General features: G+C 44.0%; 1 protein-coding gene across 1 annotated transcript in view; it reads right to left on the bottom strand.

Moving 5' to 3' along the window:
* The window catches only part of Fbn1 (fibrillin 1), a 174,654-nt gene that overhangs the window by 99,458 nt on the left and 51,394 nt on the right, over positions 1 to 23,802 (bottom strand). Inside the window, exons 7-8 of the mRNA XM_055599100.1 lie at positions 4,620 to 4,817; positions 1,548 to 1,673 (exon numbers count right to left, since the gene is read on the bottom strand). Coding sequence (XP_055455075.1) covers positions 1,548 to 1,673; positions 4,620 to 4,817 — 324 coding nt within the window. The remainder of the gene's footprint in view (positions 1 to 1,547; positions 1,674 to 4,619; positions 4,818 to 23,802) is intronic.

Raw genomic sequence — 23,802 nt, 5'->3', positions numbered from 1 at the left:
GTGAGGAAAGAGAGACAGAAAGAAAGACAGACACACACACACAGAGACAGAGACAGAGACACACAGAAAGAGAATAGTTCTCATCTAGAGAAAATGTCAATACAATACACCCAATTAGCACCAGAATGAGAGTCAAAATGAAACCCCCGAAGCTCCCTGAATGGCCTCACTCAACACTCTAAAGACATTTATAATGTTGAAAAGTAGAACAGGCCTCTGCCACTCTCTACACCGACTCTCTCTACTTCATACTTATATCTACAGTTACTAAAATCCATCCACCTGTAGAAAACCAGTCCCAATGTTCTTTAAAATGAGCTGTTTTATGAAGCCTGATTTCAGAAAGAAACTAAAACTGTCTCATGGTGCCACACTGAAATAACTGACTATAATATATTCTCGACTGCAGCAGAAATTATAAATCATATCAGTCAATAATTTTTAAAGCCACTCTGCTCCCATAAAGGCAATTCTGTGACAATTAGGTTGTTCCATTCTGGGCAAGCTATATTAAATGTCTGACTGTACAATTTATTGATTGTACTTCACAGTAAAAGCTGTCTTGATAGACTGGGAATCCACAAGGAAGTTAAAAACCCAAGGACAGATGATCCTCTTTGAGTGAGTTGTTTATTTGCTAGAGACTAGGAAGATAAGCAGGCAAAAAACAAACAACAAACAGAAAACAAACACAGACTTCTCATTGAAACCTCAGGCTGCAGCTGGTGGAATGAGAAGATAAGAAAAAAGGAAAGGCTTTCTCTGAGCTTGATACAAGATGGATGTTTGATTGTTGCTTCAAGGCCGTCAGAACATACTCCATGTGCTCCATGGACTCAGCAAAAAGAACTGAGAGCTGTCTATTTACTTCCTGGATGCCAGCATCTCAAAAAACAAAGTTCTGCACAGGAAGCCAGACTGCCTCTGCATATACCAGTAGTGCCACACACAAACATGTCCCCTGCATCTACACTCTAGAAGCCTACTCTACAAACTAAACACAAACAGAAGAATCCACATCAGGTCACTCTTTTCGGCTTGGCAAACATCAGAAAGCTTTTCATTTGGTAGACATATGTCGTGGCCCAGGAAAGAAAATCCTAAGCTCTAACTAGGAGCACAATGTTTATGTTAATATGTCACACACACACCACTCAAAATTGTACACTTTAACTAGAAAATGGCAGTGGTATAATTTTGAATGATATCTAGTGATCAAATTTAAATTCATGCCTCTAGAACCATACAAAACATGTGTCTTGAACATTTTAAACCAAATATCAGCCAAAAATATTTTATGTTTTAATACTTAATTTGATTCAGATGGGCCTCTTATTTTGTGTCTATAAAAGTAAAACAAGCTGCAGGGGCTTTTCTGGTTCCATGGTCCACAGACATACAGTTTCTGTCAGACTGTCATATATACAATCTCACGGGACTCACAAAAACAGAAGGAATTGGGTGTAATCCCAAAACAAGCTTGCCTCCGATGCCATCTTGTCTGCCCTCCCCCATTCCCTTTAGCTGCAGAACATGAGGTCGCTTACCTTCACATTTTTGTGACACTTCATTAAATTTGTGTCCAGCAGGGCATTTGCACTCAAAAGACCCAACAGTATTAATGCAATTTCCTCCTTGACATAGCCCAGGGATAGCCTGGCATTCGTCCACATCTGTCAGATTTGGGAAGAGAGAAAGAGTCATTGCAGAAAAAAAAAAATGATAGTTTATCCACAATTATATTACCATATTTATATTAATGTATCTGTCACTGCCTTTAGAATATGATATCAACTGTTATGAATATATTATATAAAATAACTAAGTTATTAATATAGCTTAGTCAATAATGAGAAGCCTTGTCTTCCCACAGGCAGAAGAGACTAGTATTAATTTGGGGGCTTCATTTTACACAGCAAGTAAATATATATAATGATTAAGATGACCACTCTTTTACTGTGTCATTTTCACTTCCAGATTGGAGATAATAATCAAAAGCATCCTTCAAAGTCAACATGTGATACATGTCTATGATAAAATTATCTTTAAGCATTGGACTGAATGACAAAGGTAAAACAAAATTTACTTGGGATCCCCAATGTTGCTACATGACAGCTTCATAAGGATTTCCCTTTTACCCTCTGGAAAATTGTCTTGTGCAGGAAAAGTTCATCAGGGCCAGAAGAGAGAGCTGTACTGGAGAATCTGTGGGCTCAGCTGTAGACCCCCTCACCAGAGCAGACACCAGGGAGGACTTTCCAAAGCTCAGATCATGTCTCTTCCTATCACGGCTAAGAAGGCCCATGACTTTCCACTGTATGCTCTTGCTCCAGCTCACTTACCTCTTCCCCCCTCCTCCCCAGGTTTCCTCAGATACACTTCCTTGGAGTTTTGTAATTGTGCCCTCATTTCTGGAATATTCTTCCCGTTGGAGCCACATGGTTCATTCTGACTCATCATTTAGTCTCTGCTCCAGTGCCACTTGGCTCCAGCTATTGTGACAGCAACATCTAGACCCCAGTTCTCACCAATAGTCCTAATAATTAATCTTATTTGTTCTTCAACAACAAAGGCTTCCCCACAGCAGAGACTCAATCTACCTTACCCAATGCCCTGTCCAAGAACCTAGGGTCTGGTCTCTGGTTCTATAGATAGTCCCAAATTAACTTTCCCAACAGAAATGCCCTCATCCATCACACTGGCCAGCTGGATTCCATTGTGAAGACAATGTATACGGGTGTGTCCTCATTTGTTCATTCAGAACACAGAAGATCCTGATTTGATAAACAGCCCCAACGACAGTCTTAAGCTTCCCTCTTGGACCACCTTGTAGACATCTGTGAGTGAAGTACCCTGATGCTGGGAGAAGCAACAAAGCAACTGCCATTTGCAGACCCTCAGCCTACACTGTTGGGGAAAGTCACCCACAAATAAAGGGGAGCTAGAGGGGAAATATTGATTTGGGTAAAAAAGTATCATTATTTTAACAGAATGTTCTAATCTACAAATGACTATATTGAAACAATTGGATTCTGGTCAGTTTCATTTTTGTGTTAGACCAGGATTTTCCAAATGTTTATTAAGACGTTGCCTGAAATCACAATTTTATAGCTGGACGGACAATAGTAGAGATAGTCTTGTTGATCATGATTTCTGGCCAACAGGAAATGTATACGAGGGCAGTTCCACACTGACCAGGTGCTCCCAGAATATACTATGCTGTCCACCGCCTCTAACAACACATTTGCCCGCAGTTTGCATCTGGTCCACGGGCTGAACACCAGTGACAAGACACCCGGCCACTCGGAGAATGTCCCCAGCAGAAGAAGAGATTCTCTTTGCACGTGACCATAGGAGCTGCTATTTCCAGTTCACGAGTTTGTAGCAAGCTACCTTTAGCCTCCCCCCACCAGATGTTGATGAATGGTCACAAAGGGACAGGAAGCAAATTTAGGGAAAATCCAAACTGTATGAGACTAATAGCAAGCTGAGGAGAGTCCGCCTTCCCTCTCCTCTCCTTCCCTTTGTCTTACTTCTGTTGGCACCCAAACCTCTGACCAGAAGCTCACTTGACTGGGAATTGGAGATCTCTAGCCACTGTCGACAACTCATGGGTATTAGCAACTTCAAAACACAAAGACCAACAAATTCCTCAAAATTCAAGGAGACTCTCTAAGAATGAGGAAAACAAGACATCAGCTTTCGAGCCTATCAGTCCTTTGCAATTCCAGAATTTTACAGCATCTTCCCGCATCTCCCAACATCCAAGGGCAGGAGAGGCAAGGTGCTTTCAAACTCGTGCTCACCGCCCAGATGAGAGTCGCTCAAACACTGTTTTCCTGCATCCCAGCCTTCAGAAAGAACATGCAGGACAGAGCCAAGCTACTACCTACTTGCCTCAGGACAGCATGTTTTCTAAATTTTATGGAAATATTTTTCATAAAAAATATTTTTTTTTCTAAAAAAAAAAAAAGAAAGGAAAAAAAAAAAGCACCACAGATGTCTAAAGGAAGTGGAGATAGCCTGGGAGTTTTCAGGCCCATCAGTTTAGTTCGCAGTGGCCTCTGCTCACTTCCTCCTCTCTCCTGCCAGACATCCAGACAATGAAAGAATTTACACAGCTGGAGGAACAGAGTCAAAGCCAAAAACCAGGATTCTAGGGGAGGGCAGCAGAGTGCTAAGGCAACATCTGGGGGTATTTAAAACAGTGAAACCAATTCTAATTTATTTCTGACTTGTTAAAAAAAAAAAAAAAAAAAAAAAGCATAATGTAGCATGTCAAACGTCCAGAGGAGGGATTTTCTTCAGGTCAGTTAAGTACAGCCTTGAGCCCTGGATTCTAGGAGTTTCACAGGAAGAAAAAAAAACAACAGCAGCTACCTTGTTCCTCCAGGGCGCCGCCATCAGGCACAGCATCGCCCCCACACAGATGCTGCTCCTGTGCCAGACGCACATGAAAGCATTCCTGGGCCAGACGGGCCGCTGGCAAGAGAGACTTAGCAAACCTTTGCTCCAAGGTTTTGCTTCAGCCGTACCCTCAGGCCGGGGGCTCCGGGCCTTCTCGGCAGCTTGAAAACCACCCTCCGGTGAGTATGTCTTTGTTACCCCCGCTGTATTACCTTGACACGCTCCGGTGCGGATGTTGGGGATGAAGCCGCGGCGGCAAGGATGAGGCTGGGCAGGGCACATCTCACAGGGGTGACCCCAGGCTCGGCCCACTGTAGCACAGCACAGGGTTTTGGTGCACACAATCCCGCTGAGCTGTCCCTGGCACATCTGGTTGCTGACCACGGTAAAGCACGGGCCTGTTCTGTAATCTGAAAATAAAGAGTAAGGCTCTTGTCAAAGTCCAGAAGAGCAAGGACCAGCACACGGAAGGACGGACAGCTGTGGCCCATCCCTCTCGGCGGCTCCCACATTCCTGACCCTGTTTAAGGTCTCCGTGGACCCTTCCACCTCTAAACCCCATTTTTCTCACCTACAAAGTGGGGGAGAGGAGGGGTTCCTCTGGTTCCTGTCCACTTTGTAGATGTCCTTCTTAAGATGAGATGAATTTAGGGAAATGCTTTACAACCCTAAATGCGGAGACATTACCATCTAATCACTCGACCTAGAAAATATCTAGGTATCTCTAGTGCATCAGCCCCTTCATGTACCATAGGCCCTTCAGTGAAATGAAATCCATGTGTCAAAGAAGCATCTAAACTCCCACAGTCATTGTTAATGTCCACAGCGTCTAAGAATGGAAGCAAACCCATGTGTTTGTCAGCTGATGAATGAGTGGAGAAACTGTGGTATATATGTCCCATTAGGTATTACTCAAACATGGCAAGGATGGAAACCTGTCATTCCAAACGGCAGGGATGAAAGTACAGGTGCTTATGGGTATGTGTATTAAGGCAGCACAGAGGGACAAGTACCTTCTCCTGTCATTCAGAGGTGAGTTTTTAAAAGCCATAGCACAGAAGTCGGTAGTAGAATAGTAGTCCCTTACGCCCATCAGAATGGCCAAGATGAAAAACTCAAGTGACAACACATGCTGGAGAGGTTGTGGAGAAAGGGGAACCCTCCTCCACTGCTGGTGGGAATGTAAACTTGTGCAACCACTTTGGAAATCAGTCTGGCGCTTTCTCAGACAACTAGGAATAGCACTTCCTCAAGATCCAGCCATACCACTCCTAGGCATATATCCAAAAGAGGCTCAAGTACACAATAAGGACATTTGCTCAACCATGTTTGTAGCAGCTTTATTTGTAATAGCCAGAAGCTGGAAACAGCCCAGATGCCCATCAACTGAAGAATGGATGCAGAAATTGTGGTACATCTACACAATGAAATATTACTCAGCAATGAAAAATAAGAAAATCATGAAATTTGCAGGTAAATGGTGGGACCTGGAAAGGATCATCCTGAGTGAGCTGTCCCAGAAGCAGAAAGACACACGGTATATACTCACTCATATAGACATATAACATAGGATAAACCTACTAAAGTCTGTACATCTAAAGAAAGTAATCAAGAGAGAGGACCCTGACTAAAATGCTCAATCCCCATCCTGAAAGACAAAGAGGAAGGACATCAGAAGAAGAAGAAAACAGGAAACAAGCTAGGAACCTGCCATAGAGGGCCTCTGAAAGGCTCTGCCCTGCAGACTATCAAAGCAGATGCTGAGACTTATGGCCAACTGTTGGGCAGAGTGCAGGGAATCTTATGTAACAAGTGGGAAATAGTAAGATCTAGAGAAGAGAGGAACCCCACAAGGAGAGCAACAGAACCAGAAAATTTGAACACAGGGGTCTTCCCAGAGACTCATACTTCAACCAAGTACCATGCATGGAGATAACCTAGAACCCCTGCACAGATGTAGCACATGACAGTTTAGTGTCTAAGTGGGTTCCATAGTAATGGGAAGAGGAACTGCCTCTGACATAAACTGATTGGCCTGCTCTTTGATCACCTCCCCCTGAGGGGGGGAGCAGCCTTACCAGGCCACAGAAGATGACAATGCAGCCACTCCTGATGAGATCTGATAGACTAAGATCAGAAGGAAGGAGAGGTGGACTTCCCCTATCAGTGGACTTGGGGAGGGGCATGCGTGAAGAAGGGGAAAGGAGGGTGGGACCGGGAGGGGAGGGGGAGGGGCTTATGGGGGGATACAAAGTGAATAAAGTATAATTAATTAAAAAAATAAAAATAAAAAAAGGATAGTAGTTCCCAAAGGCAAGGTGAGACGGGGGGGCGGGGGGGAGTGGGGAGAATTATCATTAAGAACTAGTTACAGTCAGTAAAATGGTTGGCTGCAAACAGCAAAAATACAACGCGCATTTCAAAATCTAGGTTATATTATGTTGAAAGTTTCTGTCAAAAAGAAATGCTGAACGAGGCAGACACATTTAAACCGCTATAGTACCTTTTCACATTTGTTTGTTTGTGACGGGGGAGGAGCACTCTCATGCATGGCCTGCAGGCGGAGGTTAGAGAAGTTATAGGAATCTGTTACCTCCTTCTTCCATGTCCGACCCTGAGGTCCAGCACAGGGCAGCAGGAACCTTAACCCACTGAGCGCCCACTCTCTCCCCACTGTCTGCTCTGGGATAACGCTCCACCGTGGGTACATACTATCTCAGTCTGCTGACTTTGAAATCTGGCATGTGGTTAAATTCGAGGAATACTTTGATAGTCTACATAACATGCTGGATTTCTTCAAAGCTTGCCATCTTCCATAGGTACTAAGTTAAGGGGGATTCAAAATTTTACCACTGGTCTACTGGCTGAAAACTCAGGCAGACTGCCACAGAATGACTCACATGCTATCACTATGTGGACAAAACGGGGCACTGACGTCATCTTTACAAACACCACCCCATGATAATAAAAAATAATAAATATAAATAATAATAAAATAAAAATAATAAAAATAATCATAGCAAGTTTTCATACATATGATATTTCTGCCTTTATTCCATTACATTTTCTTGTTTTTCATATATACATATATGAAATATACACACACACACACACATATATCTTTAAAAATCTACATTCTACATCAGAGAGAAAACACGCAATAGTCGTCCGAGTCTAGGTTATTTCGCCGTCATAAGATCTCCAGCTCCATCCATTTTCTTAAAAATGGCACAATTTTGTTCTTCTTTACAGCTGAGTAAGACCCCGCTGTCCACACGCGCCACCGTTCTCGACCCATGACTGGTTTTATAACTCGGCTATGCTGAATGGCGTGCTACAGTAAACATGACGAGCGGGTGTCTCTGTCATGTGCTCACTTAGACCTTTCTGGATGGATGCCCAGGAGTGGTAGAGCTGGGCACTGTTTTTAGTCTGATGAGGAGCTTCACAAGCGTTTCCACAGAAGCTGTGCTCCCTCGCTCTCAGAGGGTGCTCTGCTCTGCATCCTCACCAATGATTTGATGTTGGCTGTTTTCACAGTAGCAGCTCTTCTGACTGGGGTGAGATGGAATATCAGCATCGCAGGTTTGACCTGCACTTTGCCGGTGGCTAAAGAATGTGGAACTTTTTTTTTTTTTTTTTGCATGTATTTGTTTGCTATCTGTACTTCTTTCGAAAGCTGTCTAATCAGTTAATTTGCCACTTTGTTGATTAAATACTTTGGCATTTTTGGTGTTTAGTTTTTTTAAAAAAAAAAAAATCTTCAACTCCTGACAGGCTAGCTCTTTAGTTCATTAATTTTTTTCTTTTATCATTTAGCATTTTATCATGTACTATTTATTCAAAATGAAGAAATTATTTTAGACAATTAGGAAAAGGCAATGACACGTTTGTATATGATTTACATTATACACCATCCACAACGTGTCCGTTACTTCAGCCACAACACAACGATAATATGATTACAATCTTGTTTACAAGAATCCTGGTTTCCTTTCAGGAAATGTTTCACAAAATATTTCCCTTAGTAACTAAGTACTATTCCAAAATGGGAGCTTTAGTGTTGCTTAACCTTCATCAAGCTATGACGTAACTTATTCAATCATTTTCTTACCACCTATCATCGAAATCACTTCCAATTCTTCATTAGTATACATAGTGTTCAGTGTGCTTAGTTCATTTGAAAGCCCCAAGATTTGTCTCACTTTATATGTCTTAATCCAAGGCCAGGGCCACACAGTATTCCTACGTGATTAAACAAGGCAGAGGATATAGTCTCATCTCTCATTTACTGAGGCGAGTACAAATGCTCTGGCCAAACAGATTTGCACCCACATGCCATTCTCAATGCTTTTTGAGAAAAGCAAAATGGAATGTGGATTTTAAAGAGCCAGCCTCCCTTCAACACTGCTTGGATCTGTGCTCATTTTGATAATACCCTATGGAGTGTCATACACATGAGTGATGCAAGCGTTCAGAGTAACATAAACGTAGTGTTTTGTGGATAGCATTGGCAAACACCAAGAACATCGCACGATGCCAAGAAAAGTCCAGTTCGGCTCTGCATAACACTGGTTCTGGACCTCAGATGTGAATTTCCTGCCTAGAATCTCTTAATAAAAAGGACTTTCACAACTTTTCCAGAGTCAAAATGAGATGGTGAAATACATGGAACACTATGAACTACACAGACCAGAGATGGCAGCTGTTAATCCTCACCAGGTCCATTAGGCAACTCTATAGCACAGAGGGACCTATCTATGTTAATATACTGGACACTTGGCAAATAGCTTGAGTACACAGAATAGAATCTACGGAATTCACACATGTCTACACTAGAAACTTATAGCTACAGACAAAGTAGTTTTGGAATCAACTTAGAAGTTGTTTGCTTGACAGTGCCTGTTGGCATGTGCTTGAGATCCATGCTTTTTAGAAAACTGGCGATTACAGAAAGAATAGCATAATCCGGGTGAAATGTGTTTGGAAATTAAAATCCCTTGAAAGGCAAATGATGCATTAGCGGGGCTTTAGAATGTTATTCTGATTTGGCAGCTGGTGGTTTTTTTTTTTTGTACTAGTTTACTAAGTTTTTAGAGTTAACCGTATTTCTGTTCAATATTCCAACCACAGAATAAATTTACCTACACTCCAACTCTTTAGTCCAAATCTAATAGTGTATAACTATTCCCATGGCTCCTATGTGATGCTAAGGTAAATTTATAATCCTTTTAAATCTTTCTTCCCATCCTAAAGAGAGACTGTGTCTCATCACTGCTGTTGTAATATCTCACTGTTGGCCTTAACAGAAATTATTCTTAATGCAAGTAAAATATGGTATTAGAGCTAGGTGTGGTGGCACACACCTATAATCCCAGCACTCGTGGAAGCAGAGGCAGGGGGATCTCTGTGAGTTTGAGGCCAGCTTGGTCTACAAAGTGAGTCCAGGACAGCCAAGGCTACACAGAGAAACCTTGCCTCGAAAAATCAAAAAACCAAAAACCAACCAGACAAACAAAAACCAAAGCAAAGCAAAGCAAAGCAAAGCAAAACAAACCATGGTATTAGAAACATTTTCTATTTGCAAACCTCTCTACAATCACTACCTTATAAGAGCTCCATGAACAAGGCCAATAGGTCAGCCCTTTCCAAAGTTAAAATGCAAAATTAGTTGTTATCAACTGGTTTACTCTAGTTGGCATCACTTCTGGGACGCCTTGCCTCTTTGTGATCCATTGTGAGCAGGTAGCTCAAGGGCTGCCCTCTAGTCCCATTAGTTTGGCCTCTAGGATTGAGGGTTTCTTGTTTGGTTGCTTTCATTTGATTGCACTAGAACGAAGCCCCAGAGGTGAAAAGCCTGTACTGCTCTTTCAGAGGACCCAAGTTCAATTCCCAGCACCCAGGTCAGGCGGCTCACAACATCTGCAACTCCAGCTCCAAGGGCATCTGATACCTTGGGGCTCAGCAGATACCTGCACTCACAGATACATACCCACACACATAGACATGATTTTAAGATAAATTAAATTCTTAGATTTATTGAGGAGGAAGACATGGTATGTGTGCCGCATTGCACACATGTGGAGGTCCGAGAAGATCTTATGGGAACCGGTTTTCTTCAACTATCATGTGGTTCCTAGAGATTGAACTGAGGTCATCAGACTTTGTGGCAAGCACCTTTATCTAGGCTTAAGTTCTGGCCATACAGCTTTGGTCCCTGATGCTCAGCTCACTCCCAGATCTGCAGCTCACAATGCTTGGATTGTAGAATTAGTTCTCTTTCCTTCATAATCAGGCTTCACTCTGATGCAAACTCATCATTGACAGGCAAAGTGTTCTGTGGTCAGTAAATTCTTGTCACTCATGCCCAGCCACTGAACCACAAGCTACAGAGAATCAGAAGGATGTAATTTTGGGTACTAGGCTCCAATTATTTAAAACCCTTCCTTTCATAGAATTACATATAGAAGATTAAGATATCAATTTATTCATGACAGAGGAGTCAGAGCAGGCATGCTCCTCCCAGGAAAGCTGACCAATCAAATTTTAATTCAACCCTTAGAGGGAGGAGTTCAGAAAGCTTCTCTGAAGAAAACCAAAGGGAGAAAAGCTCAGGATTATAAGCAGAGACAGTCTTATTGCTACTGCTGCTGTTTCTTATTCCAGCCACTTATCGTCAGCACATCACAGAATCACTTAGGAAGCTTCTTCGTTCTGGTGCCTGGAGCTCTCTGCCCCTGTTCCAACCAGCCTTGCTGCAGGCTCTTATTTTACAGGTGTGCCATGCAGTATTCTGTCATGAAGTTATCACTGCAAATGAGATATTCAGCAGGAGGCTACCATTAAAACAGAATAAAATAGAATATGAAGGCCTATGCTAGCAAAGAAGTCATAAAAACAGCCCCCTGTAGATTGACTAGCTGAGGAGGAAGCACCAGGTGTCAGCTCCGGAGACCGCAGAATGGTGATTGCCAGGGACACCAGAATGGAAAGAAAGGAGGGCTGGTGTTTAGTGAGTACAGAGCAACAGTTTGGGAAGATACCAAACAGTTACTGATGGAGAGAGCCTTCATGGTGGATAATACCAGTTACAGAAGCCATGGGCTATCAAACAAAATTCCCAGTGCCAACTAGGGGATACTTCCTTATAACTTGTTGGTCATAAAGGCCCCAATGGCTTCCAGAAGAATATGGGCTTTTGCCATTGACCTTGTTTGACCATCAGGACTTAGTGGTAAGATCGTATTGCTGAAGCTACCACATATCTTTGTTAGAAAGCAGGTGGCAGTCAAGCTGAAACTGGAGTAGAAGCTCGCTCATCGATGGCGGCCTTTCCTATGCTGGACCGTGCTACATGGTCTACGGGGGGAAAAACGTCATCCTAAGGCTTCCCCAGTCGTGAATCTTTCTTGCTATAACACTAACCTGTCAAGTAAGGTGTGTACACTAGTGCAATATGAGCACACCACTGGCGAGACTGCTGTGATAAACAACTGCTTTCTGATTGGATCTGAAGCTCACTCTACAAGAGAGAGCACATGCCTAGAGCTGTGAACCTGGTCAAAGGTCCCCATGGCTTGGGAGGTCACGGGCCTGAGCAGGTGAATCTATTGTTTTCACTTTGCTAAATGGAAGCATGTTGTCAAACTGTCTCCCAAATGCTTTTTTTTTTTTTTAATATCCATAAAACCTTGATCAGAGAGGCTCCTTTTTTTTTTTTCAGCAATGAATGCAGAGGTTCACAGCTGTTTAAGGTGCTAAGAACAAATGAGTGTTCTCAATTCCAAGAAGGATATCTGTATTAGCCCCTTCAAGGCTCAGGATCATCTTGAAAGAGGGGCTGCGGGCCAGACGATAGGGAAAAGGGTTGCAAAATGCTCTTTTATGGAAGCGATGTTGCTAGTGCAATCTTGAACTCACAGCAACTGTAGCTGTTTGCCCTTGGCCTGCAGAAGGCTAGGCCTATCAGTATGGGAGGATCTCAAGGAACCGAGCTGTAGGCGTTGACAGTTTCTGAGTAAGTGGAGTCATCGTCTTCAGTGCTGTAGCCATTGGTGATTTCACCAAGCTCCTGTGGTTAGTCCAGCACCACGCCCCACATGGCTGGCCCACAAAAACCAAAATCAAACAAGGGACAGGCTTTTAAGAAGGGGGCTGACAGGGGTGGGAAAGGGATAATTAAGGGCGGATGGATGATACATTACACACATGTATGGAACTGTCAAAAATAAACTGACTTAGAAGAGAAGATAAATGTGATGGTTGCCCGGTGAGGTGAATTTACTGAAAGCCACTAAGCTGCCCATCTAAAATGGTTACATTGAGAAGCGTTATTTTATACGCATTTTAGAATAAGAATGCTTTGTGTGCTGCACACGTAAAGCATTTTTTATTTTACTTTTCCTTAATTTATTGTTATTTCTTTTTTAATCACTTGACAGCCTGATTGCAGCCCCCTCCTCTTTGTCTCTTCCCAAGTCCATCCTCACACCTCCCTCTCCCCATTCCCTCATCTCCTTCTCCTCAGAGAAGGGGAGGTCCCCAAGGGGTATCAACCCACCCTGACACCTCAAGTAACAGCAGGACTAAGCACATCCCCACCCCCACTGAGGTCAGGCATGGCAGCCCAGCTAAGGGAAAGGGATCCCCTGGCAGGCAACAGTCAAAGACAGCCTCTACTCCCACTGTTAGGGGACCCACAGGATGACCAGGCTGCACATCTGCTACATATGTGTAGGGTTCTAGGTCCAGCCCATGCGTGCTCTTTGGTTGGTGGTTCAGTCTCTCCAAGCCCCGTGGATCCAGCTTAGTTTACTCTGTAGCTCTTCTTGGTCAAGGACACCATAAAGCATTTTTGAGTCTCAATGCTTAGGTCTGAGGAGTCAACTGTAGAATCAAGGGCATCTATATTCATCCAGCAGCCTTTACAGAGTAGCTATCCTTTATCCGTGAGGAGTACAGCGAAGTCATTGCAATGCACACACAGAGTTTACAACCCACAATAGGAGCTGGTCAGGAAATAGGTAAATATGTTGAAATAATTTCAGAGCAAGTAAGATTGGTTAAAAGACTTGTTGTGCATGCCTGGTGACCAGAGGCAAACTGCTTGAACCCACGTAAAGATGGAAGAATATCAACTGCATGGGACTGCCCTTTGCTTCCACGTGCATGTGATGGCACATGCACACCCCCATACACACATACGTCATACGTGTGTGCCCGTGCGCACACACAAAATCACTGAACAAAAAAAACCTAAAAATGAAAAATCATTTCAGACACTAAGAAGCTGGGATTTAGTCTACAAGTGGCTGCTTCGGCGAAGGAGCTGGGGATGGCAGTCTTGGTGAGATGATCAAAGAAGACTGAAAGAAGGTGACAGAGGAACAGGCCTAGAGGTTGAGAACAGGCTGCCCATGACCTAGCAAGGCGTCCCAGGCATTAGCAACAGCGAGGGAGGGTGGTGCCTGAACTGGGAGGCAGGTTGACTCCATCAGTGATAAGATGCAAGAATATGACAAGAATATGCTAAGAGGACACCATGCTGGCAGGGACTGGATTTCACAGGAGGCTCCAGACCACAGTGAGGAGTTTGGATTTATCTCTAAGTGAGCAGAAAGTCACCACTGGACATTACTTTAAAGACAGCTGCCTACCTGGCCCCCTCTGGGAAACAGGAAGCTGCGTAAGGAGCCTACTGAAGGACCTGAGGCAGACATCTTGGCACTGGCTTGGCCGCTGGTGTCTAGGAACAAGGAAAGGCTGTGGGTGGCATTTGTTCTTGGACAACAGGATCATCAAGGCTGCAGTGGATTGGAAGTGAGGGATGAGGGAAACAACAGCCTGAGACCCTGGTCTTCCAGCTCATTTATTAAAAGGAAGAAACTGAGAGGGCAGATTCTGGCAAAATTAAGTGTCAAAAATTCTTCACTTTGGCGACAAAGTAGCTATTGTAGGGCATGTGACGAATGCTAGGAGGGCTGGCCCTAAGCGAAAGGAGGTGGTATGTAAAAACCGATGCTGTCAAAACTAAATAAAACCTTATGAAATCATATCTTGACCCATATATTTAAGTGTCTCACTAAATTTCTTTTTTGTCTTTTCCTTTTAGCAAATAAGCATTTGCTCCTAACACAGATCTATGGTGGAGTGGCTGAGACTCTTACTTCAAATGCGTTGGGCCATTTCTTACAGAAACCTGAGTATTAAGTATAAATCAGCAATGGCGGGTGGAATCCTGGTGCGGTGGGAGGGAGCAATCGCCTACAGAGCAATTTCACTGCTGCTTTCTACAATGACAGGCACGGCAATCCAAGACCACTGGTGTGCACGCGGCCAGCTCAGTGTTCATTCCACAGTAAATGGATACATACCACATTCCCATGATGTCATCAATCCTGAGAGGTCTAACAGCGAGCGTAAGACAAGGATGAAAGTTCAGCCATTACCACCTGCATCTGAGAAATGTCACATAAATACGGACTTTCTGGAATATCAAGCCAGAGCGACGGCTGTGAGATCATTTACATATACTGGTTGGCAAACATTATTTCTTGAGTTGGCCTTTTCCCAAACATGCACTCGCTTGTGGGATTTACAAATTGTTCCTCTCCCTCTCCTTCTCTCCCTCCCTCTCTCATTAATAATACACTATCAAGTAACTTTCAAGGCAGCTCCACCAGTCTCAGAACTTTTCTTTGGAAGTCAGTGTCCAAAGGAGAACATTTCCTGACATTGCTTCAGCTCAGCGTCTGGTGCTGAGCTCAATGGAAGAGAGACAAGTTGGAAGAAAGTAGCACACCACTCGGGATACCTGGGTACTGTGTGGAGGGAGTGGGTATAGAAGGGACGGGACAAGCAAACCCAGTGATGCAGATTCAAGCAGTTGATCAAACAAACAAACAAGCGCCCCACCCTCGCCCCAAAAAAATCCCTGCAAAACTGATCTGTGCATGCTCAGATATCGAAATCTCATACAAGGGCGAGCGTTCTCAAACTCTGGGTGTACTGGAACCCCAGTGGCTGGGGCTGGTATTGTCCCATGGCCATCCACACTTAAAAACGGGTGCCGGAACTAAGAGTGTGTCCCTCCGGGGTCGTCTGGCCTCTGTGAGGCCTCACTAGAATCAAACAGATCTTGACTTAGTTGTAAGTGACAACTGTTTTAAAACAGATATCACCCAATTCCTGCCCTCTGCAATTGGTCCCTGTGTCACTGACATTGTAGGTGAATGATCGGAAGGGGTAAACACCAACAATAAATGGCAGAGACAGGCAGGACACGCGGTGTGGCTTAGAAGCTTCTGGAAGTGAAAAGCCACAGGGGGAAAGTGACTGTGGTTAGAAAGTAAGAAGAGACCCCATTGAAAGTGGCCTAACACCCCAAGGGATAAGCTGAAGATGATAATCTCTCTACGTGTGGGAGAAGTTGGCTCTCTGGCATGTTAGCAGGTCCACACTGTGCACCACTGGATATTCATGAAGCACATCAATAACTAACATTGACATTTCCAAACCTTTGACAGTTAGAGGTGCACCACTGGTAAAGGATCATAATCCCATGAGCTTTACATCACTGTCCAAGGACATCACTCCTCACCGAGGAATTCTAGGCAGGGGTTCTCCAACTCAGCCTCCATATACTCAGAACTCACAGTTTCCAAAGGCAGCGAGCGCTTTAACACTGTGTAGCCACGCAAGCACTACCTACTGAGCTGTAGTTTCAATTTTCTGCACACATTTTATGGGTAAAACACAGTATCGTTGGGCTGTCAGCATCAATTTTGTGCAGTCAGGGAGCTGTTACTCAAAGATTAGAAGCAAGAATTCTGAGCTCTGAAGTAAGCCCTAAACTCACGCACAAGTTTGACAGACCTGGGTCCAGGTGGACAGCTATGCGTTCTTTCTAGAACTTTGGAATTAGGATCGGGAGGAACCGCTTTTCATCCTCACAGCTGCTTGGGACTTTGGGAGTTAAGGGCCATCTGTTGTGTGGGGAGGCACTGCCTCTTCAGGGAGGAAGTGGAGGCGTGAGAGAGGCAAGGGGACAGGGGACACAGAGCTCAGGGAGCCTGCAAGTGCATTTGCCCCTGAGCCCAGCCCCAAGCAATGCCCTGTTGCACACCAGCTCGTGAATTACACAGGAAACTGCAGCCTGTGTTTCTTGATGTAAATCGTTTCTGCTTAAGCTTGCTTCCTTACTTCCAACTGGCAGAAGGTGACCTAATAGAGTAGGTATCCTTTGGGGTGAGTGGTATGTTCAGCTTTCATCAGACTCTCACAGTTCAACTGTGGGATAAATAAAGCTCTCCAGCATTTAATAAAAAGCAACCGATAAGAGAACAGACTACCTAGGTAGCTGCCTAGGTTTATTGGAAATAAGTTTATCTTTTCATCTCAAAGAAAAGTATAATTAATTAATTATCAGTTAAAAAATTGTTATCCCAGTTAGGAGCATAAGTACTTTCTTTCCCTGATGTGTATAGCCCAAGAGGGCCACACAGAAATTACCGACCTCAGAAATACACGTTGGCGGGTTTTCCAAGGGCAGCGGTACGCTCTGGTGGTTTCACTTGGCCAACTGATGCCATAGGAAAAGCAAGAAGCTGTAGCCAAGTCAGGACGTCTGTGTGCCAGTCTCGGGTCAGCTTGAGTTATACAGCCCACAGGTCGGCTGGGATCAGGGAAGCCAAGAGGTGAACTGTGGGTGAGTGCTACGGGCCCTTAGATGGGCCTTAGCTGAGAGGTCAGTGGACTAGTGACTGGAGGAGGGGGAATGAGTTATTTCTATCTTACAGAAAGGACAGTGTGTGGAAAGATGGTCACCAGGAGCTTCATCACACATTCAATTTCCCCACGTACCAATCTCCCTAGCCTCCGCTCTTTAGGCCACAGTATGACTTCCTCCTCCACACTTGGTGACCCACAAGCCCCTCCTCCTCTGTAAACTACTAGTCACTGGCAGGTAACCTCTTTCCTGTCACCTGTGGAAGAGAGCGTTCCTGGCATCAGAGTCTGAGGCACCTGGGACAGGATCCTGTTTCAGCTCTGGCTTCTTCCCTAATTAGCAACCGCTCTCCAGAGAAGCCAGACGAACTGTTGTTCCTCAACTCATGTGGCCATTTCCTCCTACCCATGGGTCTTTGAAAATGCTACCCTCTCCTTTCTTCTCTCTATTTTCTAGAAAATTCCTCCTCCTGGAAGATTTCCTTGGCTGCTTTCTTCTGATTAAACTGTATGGAATCACTCAGGAATAGAGTTGTCTTTTATCAGACTATGAGCCTGGAAGGTAAGTATTCTGTCTTATTATACTATGTATCCCACTGCCCAGAGCAGTTTGCAGGCTCACAAAAAACCCAAATGAATGATCAAACAGACAAACGAGAATAACAAACAATTGATTTTAAATTAATCTAAATCACCCAATCTTTTGCACTTTTCTCTTTCTTCTCAAAGCACAACTAACTATTCATGCTTCATCCTTGTTATCACTCAGTTATCGCTGAGGCTGTGAACAGAATTAGCCTTCACATCAGCTTTCTCTGCCTCACAAACTAGGAAGTGAAACTGTGTTTAAAACACCTACCATAAGCCCTGGTTCACCTATCTTCTTCTCCCCCTCCCCCCAATTCATCATCCACAGACTCTGTCACCCTTAAAAATAGATGATGCCACCAACTCAGACTCATAACCAAGGAGACTCATAACCTTTAGTCTATTCTACAGGAGCGGCTCTAAGTGCTGTCTCCACTCTTGTTTGGTTCTCTTATTCCACCACAGTTAAGAATTGCAAAATAGAGTAAACATAAAAGTAACACAAATTCTGACTGGATTCAAGGCTGACTCCACAGGAGGGAACCCACACCCGGTACTGTGAACCCGATCAAAACCCACGCTGACAAATAATCACACACACCCCACCCCAGAGGGGTACTGAATACTGTCATTTATCTAAACTGATTTCCCATCAAACACCCTTCTAAACATTTATGTGGGTCCTCACAGACAAATGCCACCCTCAGCCTAACTCAGAAAAAGCCTTTTTCAGTGAAGAATTAGATAGACGGTTCCACCACCTGAATGATCCTTTCTTCCTGGCTACCTTCCAATTAGGAGTAGACTTTTGCCCAGAACTGGCCAATAAGATGTATTAAGGAGGAGAAAACCCAGGAATGTTTTTCATTCACTGCCTGATAACATGAGATAAGTCCATCCTCCCTAGTCTCTTTCATCTTTGTAGAAAGTATGATGCCTGGGAGTGAACGTGCAGGCAGGAGGACAAATGTTCACGGAATAGGATGGTAAACAGAAAAGAAGAAGAAGAAGCACTCCGGTCCTTGATGGCATTTCTGAGCGCCCAGAGCACCCCCTGATGCCCTTCACCTCTCCGTGCCCTTCATCTCTCTGTGCACTCCCTCCCTCCCTCTTCTTTCCTTCCTCTATTCATTGCCTTCCTCCCTCTCCTATTCTTTCTTCTATCTCTCCCTTACCTCTTACCTCCTTCCCTCCCCTCCTCCTCCCCTCTTCTTTCCTTCCTCTCATTCATTGCCTTCCTTCCTTTGTCCCTCCTTCCCTGATCTCCCTTTCTTCTCCCTATCTCTCCCTGCTCTCCTCCTTCCTCTTTCCCTCTCCCTCCTGCCTCTCTTCCCTTCCTCTCCCTTCCTTTCTTCTCCTCTCTCCCTCTTCTCCTCTTTTCTTTTCCTTCCTCTCTATCTCTGAATCTAGCTCTCTCCTGACTCATACATAGTACAGTCTATCACTGAGCTACCTCTTAGCCTTTTTCCATTTAAAACAAAATTAACTTTGTAACCCCCCTCCCTTCTGTTTAAGTTGTGGCTGAGTTTTCTCGTTTTTTTTTTTTTTTTACCTCCATCCAAATTCATTTCTGACTGACACAGCAGTGTGTGGGTTTTGCTGTCCTTTGACATATATGTGAGTGGGATAGAAGAATAAGATGCCACACCTCTGAAATATCCATGTAACATGGATTTTCAAAGACTGGGAGCAAAAAGAGCAAGCTAAGTGGGTCAGTTCTATAAATTCCACACAAAATGCACGAGAGAATACAAAAACTTTCTTCATCAGCTTTTCATTTTGAGAATCAATTTAATGTTCACTTCAGGGAGCTGGGAAAGGTGTGTGATGTTGGGACATAATGCTGATAATGCACTTTAACATACTTCTCTTTGACGTATGCATCCTTTTCAACTTACATACAAATTGTCATAATCCTCATTCCTACCAACTCTCTTTCATAAAATCCATCCCAGTTTTAAAAATAAACATTGTAGCATCTCAGACAGATAATCGCGCTTGTATATTCTATTTTCTAGACAGCTGAGATATTTGAATACTATATACCTATATAATGCCTTCAATTGAAATAAAAAAATAATCACAATCCCTTCTCCAGGGTTTCCCAATATGATGTATGTAATTTGGAACCATTACAATCATAAGGACATAAACAAGTATAGGGGATTTACTGAAAAAAAAAAAAAAAAAACCGAAGCATCAGACATATTCCCAAACAGTGGCTCAAACCGTACATCAACAAGTATGGATTAAGAAGGGACCAAAGGGCTATGCAAATATCTTCAGAAATCCATGTGCCGGGAGGAGGACATAGTACTGAAAGGTGCCTGTTATCATTGCAGGACATGGAGAATTATTCTGTCATTTAATGGCATAACAGATACTCCACATAAGCACAGATGGCCCGTAAAACAAATGCACAAAAACCAAACTCTTAGCTATGGTGGCGGTGGTGTGTATGTGTGTGTGTATGAAGGAGCGGTTGGATTTTCTCTTCACTCTGAGAGCGAGAGGACCAACCCTGCTTCAATCCAGATGTTGTTATTAATTGGAAAGTTTCATCCAGACCTCGGAAGACCTACTGATGACAAGCCTGATTGGAGAGGACTGCTGAGGCCTTTAATACAGGAAATGCCGTAATTATGAGCAGTCTGTGCTTCTAATGTTTATGAATAAGACGAGTTTTGGATCCCCCCTTTAGAACTGGAAGGAAACACAGAAGAAGGAGAAGAGAACAGACATTTACAAGCATAGTGCTGGCTGCTCCACATGCAGCCATCTCTCTTAATTTTCACAGTCCTTGGAGGGAGACTTGCCCAATTTTACAAATGAGGAAACTGAGGCTCAGAGTTACACTGAAGAACTTGCCCAGGGTTATACAGAGAGTAAGTTCCAGGTGGAAAATTTAAATTAGAACGTTTCTGATTTTTAAAAGCCACATTGTCCCCATCACTTTGTCTTCCTCAAAGAGATCAGGCGATTAACACCAGGGCAAATTAAAATGCAAGTTATTTTTCTCTGTTTCACCAATCAAATTCATGCATATGATATTAAAACTCAGATCTTTCAAATCTTGGAGCAAACCCTGTTCATTACTTCATCCTTCCTCTTTAGTCTCCCTTTTCCCTTACACCCCAGGATTAAATCACAGCTCTAGGAGCTAAAGCAATGCTTGTATTAGCCAGGCAGTTCACTCATGTCCTAAAATTTCAGCTACATTTAAACCCTCCTAGCCCTGACAGCTGTTGTTTTCACAAAATGAAAATTATCCCAGTTTTGCTTTGTTAAATATATTGATCTTGAATCATGAGAACAGGGAATCGGTTTGGATGTCATCAAGAAAAGATACATGTTGAAACAGGTGACAAAAGTTACGTCTCGAGAGGAAGCAAGGGGAGGCAGTGGAGAAGCCCAAGTGTACGCCCTAATGTTCTAGGGCTTAAGTTGGATTCACCTTCTTCTTATTTTAATACTAACACAGTGGATGCATATTTTAACGGCATATCACGTATTGTGAAACAAATAAAATAACAAGAAATACACACACACACACACACACACACACACACACAAAACAAGCAACAAACGTAGAAACATATCTGTCAGAGATGGAAACACCTTTTGTACCTATGTGATTGTGGGCAAGCCCTTTTCTCCCTGATGACAGTTTCCTTAAATAAGGAGGACCGTGGGAGATTTGTAAGAATGACACGAAATAACGGACGGAAATGTTAAATGTAGGTCTTACAGTTGCACACCATCCTGATAGGAACAGAAGTCTTTGCCTAAGGCATGTCATTTGACTGGTTTCTGAGACATCAGATAGAATCTTAACTGGCCTGCTGCTCGACAAATTTCACCCACTATCCCCGTATGCGTTTACCCTCCTTAGTCCCTCTCTCACGTTCCCTCCTTGACCCCTCCTTGAACTGTCCCACCACAACCTGGTTGTGGCAACCTGGTTGCTTGTTACTGAGGAACACAGCTCCCTTAACTCAGCGACAGCTTCTAGAGCGATAGTGTACCTCTACCTTCTCACCCTGCCATGTCCACACAGGGCGGCAATCCAGGACGGCACAGCCTGGCACAGACATTGTTTATATCACCTTTCCTCATTCCAGAATTCCCCTCTATCTTCCAAAGCCTTCCACCCTGCAAGACTAAAGCTAAACATTACATTTTAGGAGCAGCCAGTTCAATCTGATGCTCCAGGAAGACGAACCTTTCATGTTCTGAGCTTCCACGTTGCGCTAGGCACAGAGCCATAACACCTTGCCTTGTGGTAAAGAGTATAGGTCACAGCCTCCAGAATACCAAGCTCCCTAGAAGGAGAAACGGCCTCTTGTTTATCTCTGGACCTCTATCTCCAACTGCCAGAAACAAGAGACACTCAATACTTGCTGGATCAAACATATATTATTAACTGGGTACATAATTGGTTCTTGTATCCATTTGGGCCATTTACAGCTACCAACAAGTACACACATTCCATAGACGAGTTCATGTGAAGTTAATTAGACAAGAGAGTTAAGTCTCCAACCCAGCAGGTTGTCAGAACTGAATGTCCCCAGTGCACCTAAGTGCAAAGATAACAAGCAAGCTTTTGTCTTCTACATGTTTAATGAGGTTTCTAAAGGAAGCTTTGTGCTGGATATAACCCTCGAAGGTGTGGAGAGTAAAAATCTCTATATCTAACAGCTTTTCTAGAGTACTAACATGTCCAACTGCACAATTCCCTTCTATCTCTAAGTTTTGCTCAGTGCAGTTGCAGAGGAAAACATATTACCTGAGGATATAGCTTTCCTTTCATGGATCACCTCCACACACAGTGCCATCCTTTAAGATGGGAAGACCGTGGCGGGCACAGTGATCTTCAGAGACTGGCGGCTGTCTTCCCATGATGCTTTAGAAGACACTTTCACGACTCATTTTCAACTGCCATAAGACAAAGCCACTGTAAAGCAGCGACTGGAGAAAAGACTTCAAACTGAGCTTCAACTACGTCAGAATCAAATTCCAGCCGATGCCAGCCAAACAGGAGCCAGAACACTCTCTTAGGTGGAGAAAAGGTTTGTCAAACGCCCCTCTTAGATGAGTGATGTACAAGTGGGTCAGAAGCATGTGAGTTAAATTCCCTCTTTGAAAGCCGCGATTTAAAATAAGTGGGAAAGTACTGGCTAGGCACAGATTCGGGTCACCTAGAAAGGCATGAGAAACCTTCACAAGGTCCCTGGCACCTCTGTACAGAGCGCCAGGTTCCCCGTGCACAATGCTAAGGCTATGGATGGATGGGTATGACTTGAATACAGCCCTCCTGCTATCAGCACTGCGCTGCTGGGTCACCACAGGGACAAGTGTCTATCCCAGATGCCCCTTCTCAGGCTGTCCAGGTTTAGGGACATGAAATATAAGTGACACATAACACCCCGTGTCTCAAGCGCAAGGCTTTCCCTATGCCTCAGCAAGTATCTCCCAGGAAAAAGCAGACAGTAAGGTACCTCAGTGTGGACCACCCATGAGGGAGGGGTTAGTAAGCAGGGTCCCACAGGCTGTAAGGCTCCCCTCTCCAGCGCAGCGCGGGCCGTACAGGCTGGGCGACAATCACGCCCAGGACTAGAAAGTGAGCTGTGCGCAGACTAGGAGACTACCCAGAAGTGGCCACGCTCTGTCGGAAGAGGCAGGGGCCAGGCAGAAAGAACATCCAGTGAGCGGAACACAAATATCTATTCATTTAAGAGCTTGCTAACCTTAAATGAATCCTTCACTTTCAGGATCAGAAAGGCCCACGGGGAACATCTGGCCCAAATCATCCCCACAGAAGAAAAACCCGAAGCTGAGCAGTGAAATGATTTGCCCAAGGTCAATATGGCTATTGAAAGGCAGGGCCGGCACTGAACTTGAGTTTCTTGCTTCCGTGCCCAGGACTATTCTCACTAACTCATGTTACTACTTTGGATGTGAGCCTGATGAACTCTGCTGCCAGGTGGCAATTTGTTTCCCCTCCAGAGGAGCAATGGAAGGGACAACATAGTTCTTCTTCTTCTTCTTCTTCTTCTTCTTCTTCTTCTTCTTCTTCTTCTT

The sequence above is a fragment of the Psammomys obesus genome, unplaced genomic scaffold (genome assembly GCF_907164565.1).
Source record: "Psammomys obesus unplaced genomic scaffold, mPsaObe1.curated_primary_1811, whole genome shotgun sequence".
Classification (NCBI taxonomy): domain Eukaryota; kingdom Metazoa; phylum Chordata; class Mammalia; order Rodentia; family Muridae; genus Psammomys; species Psammomys obesus.
Note: the sequence above shows the minus strand (reverse complement) of the source record. Positions and strands in the feature narration are given on the sequence as shown.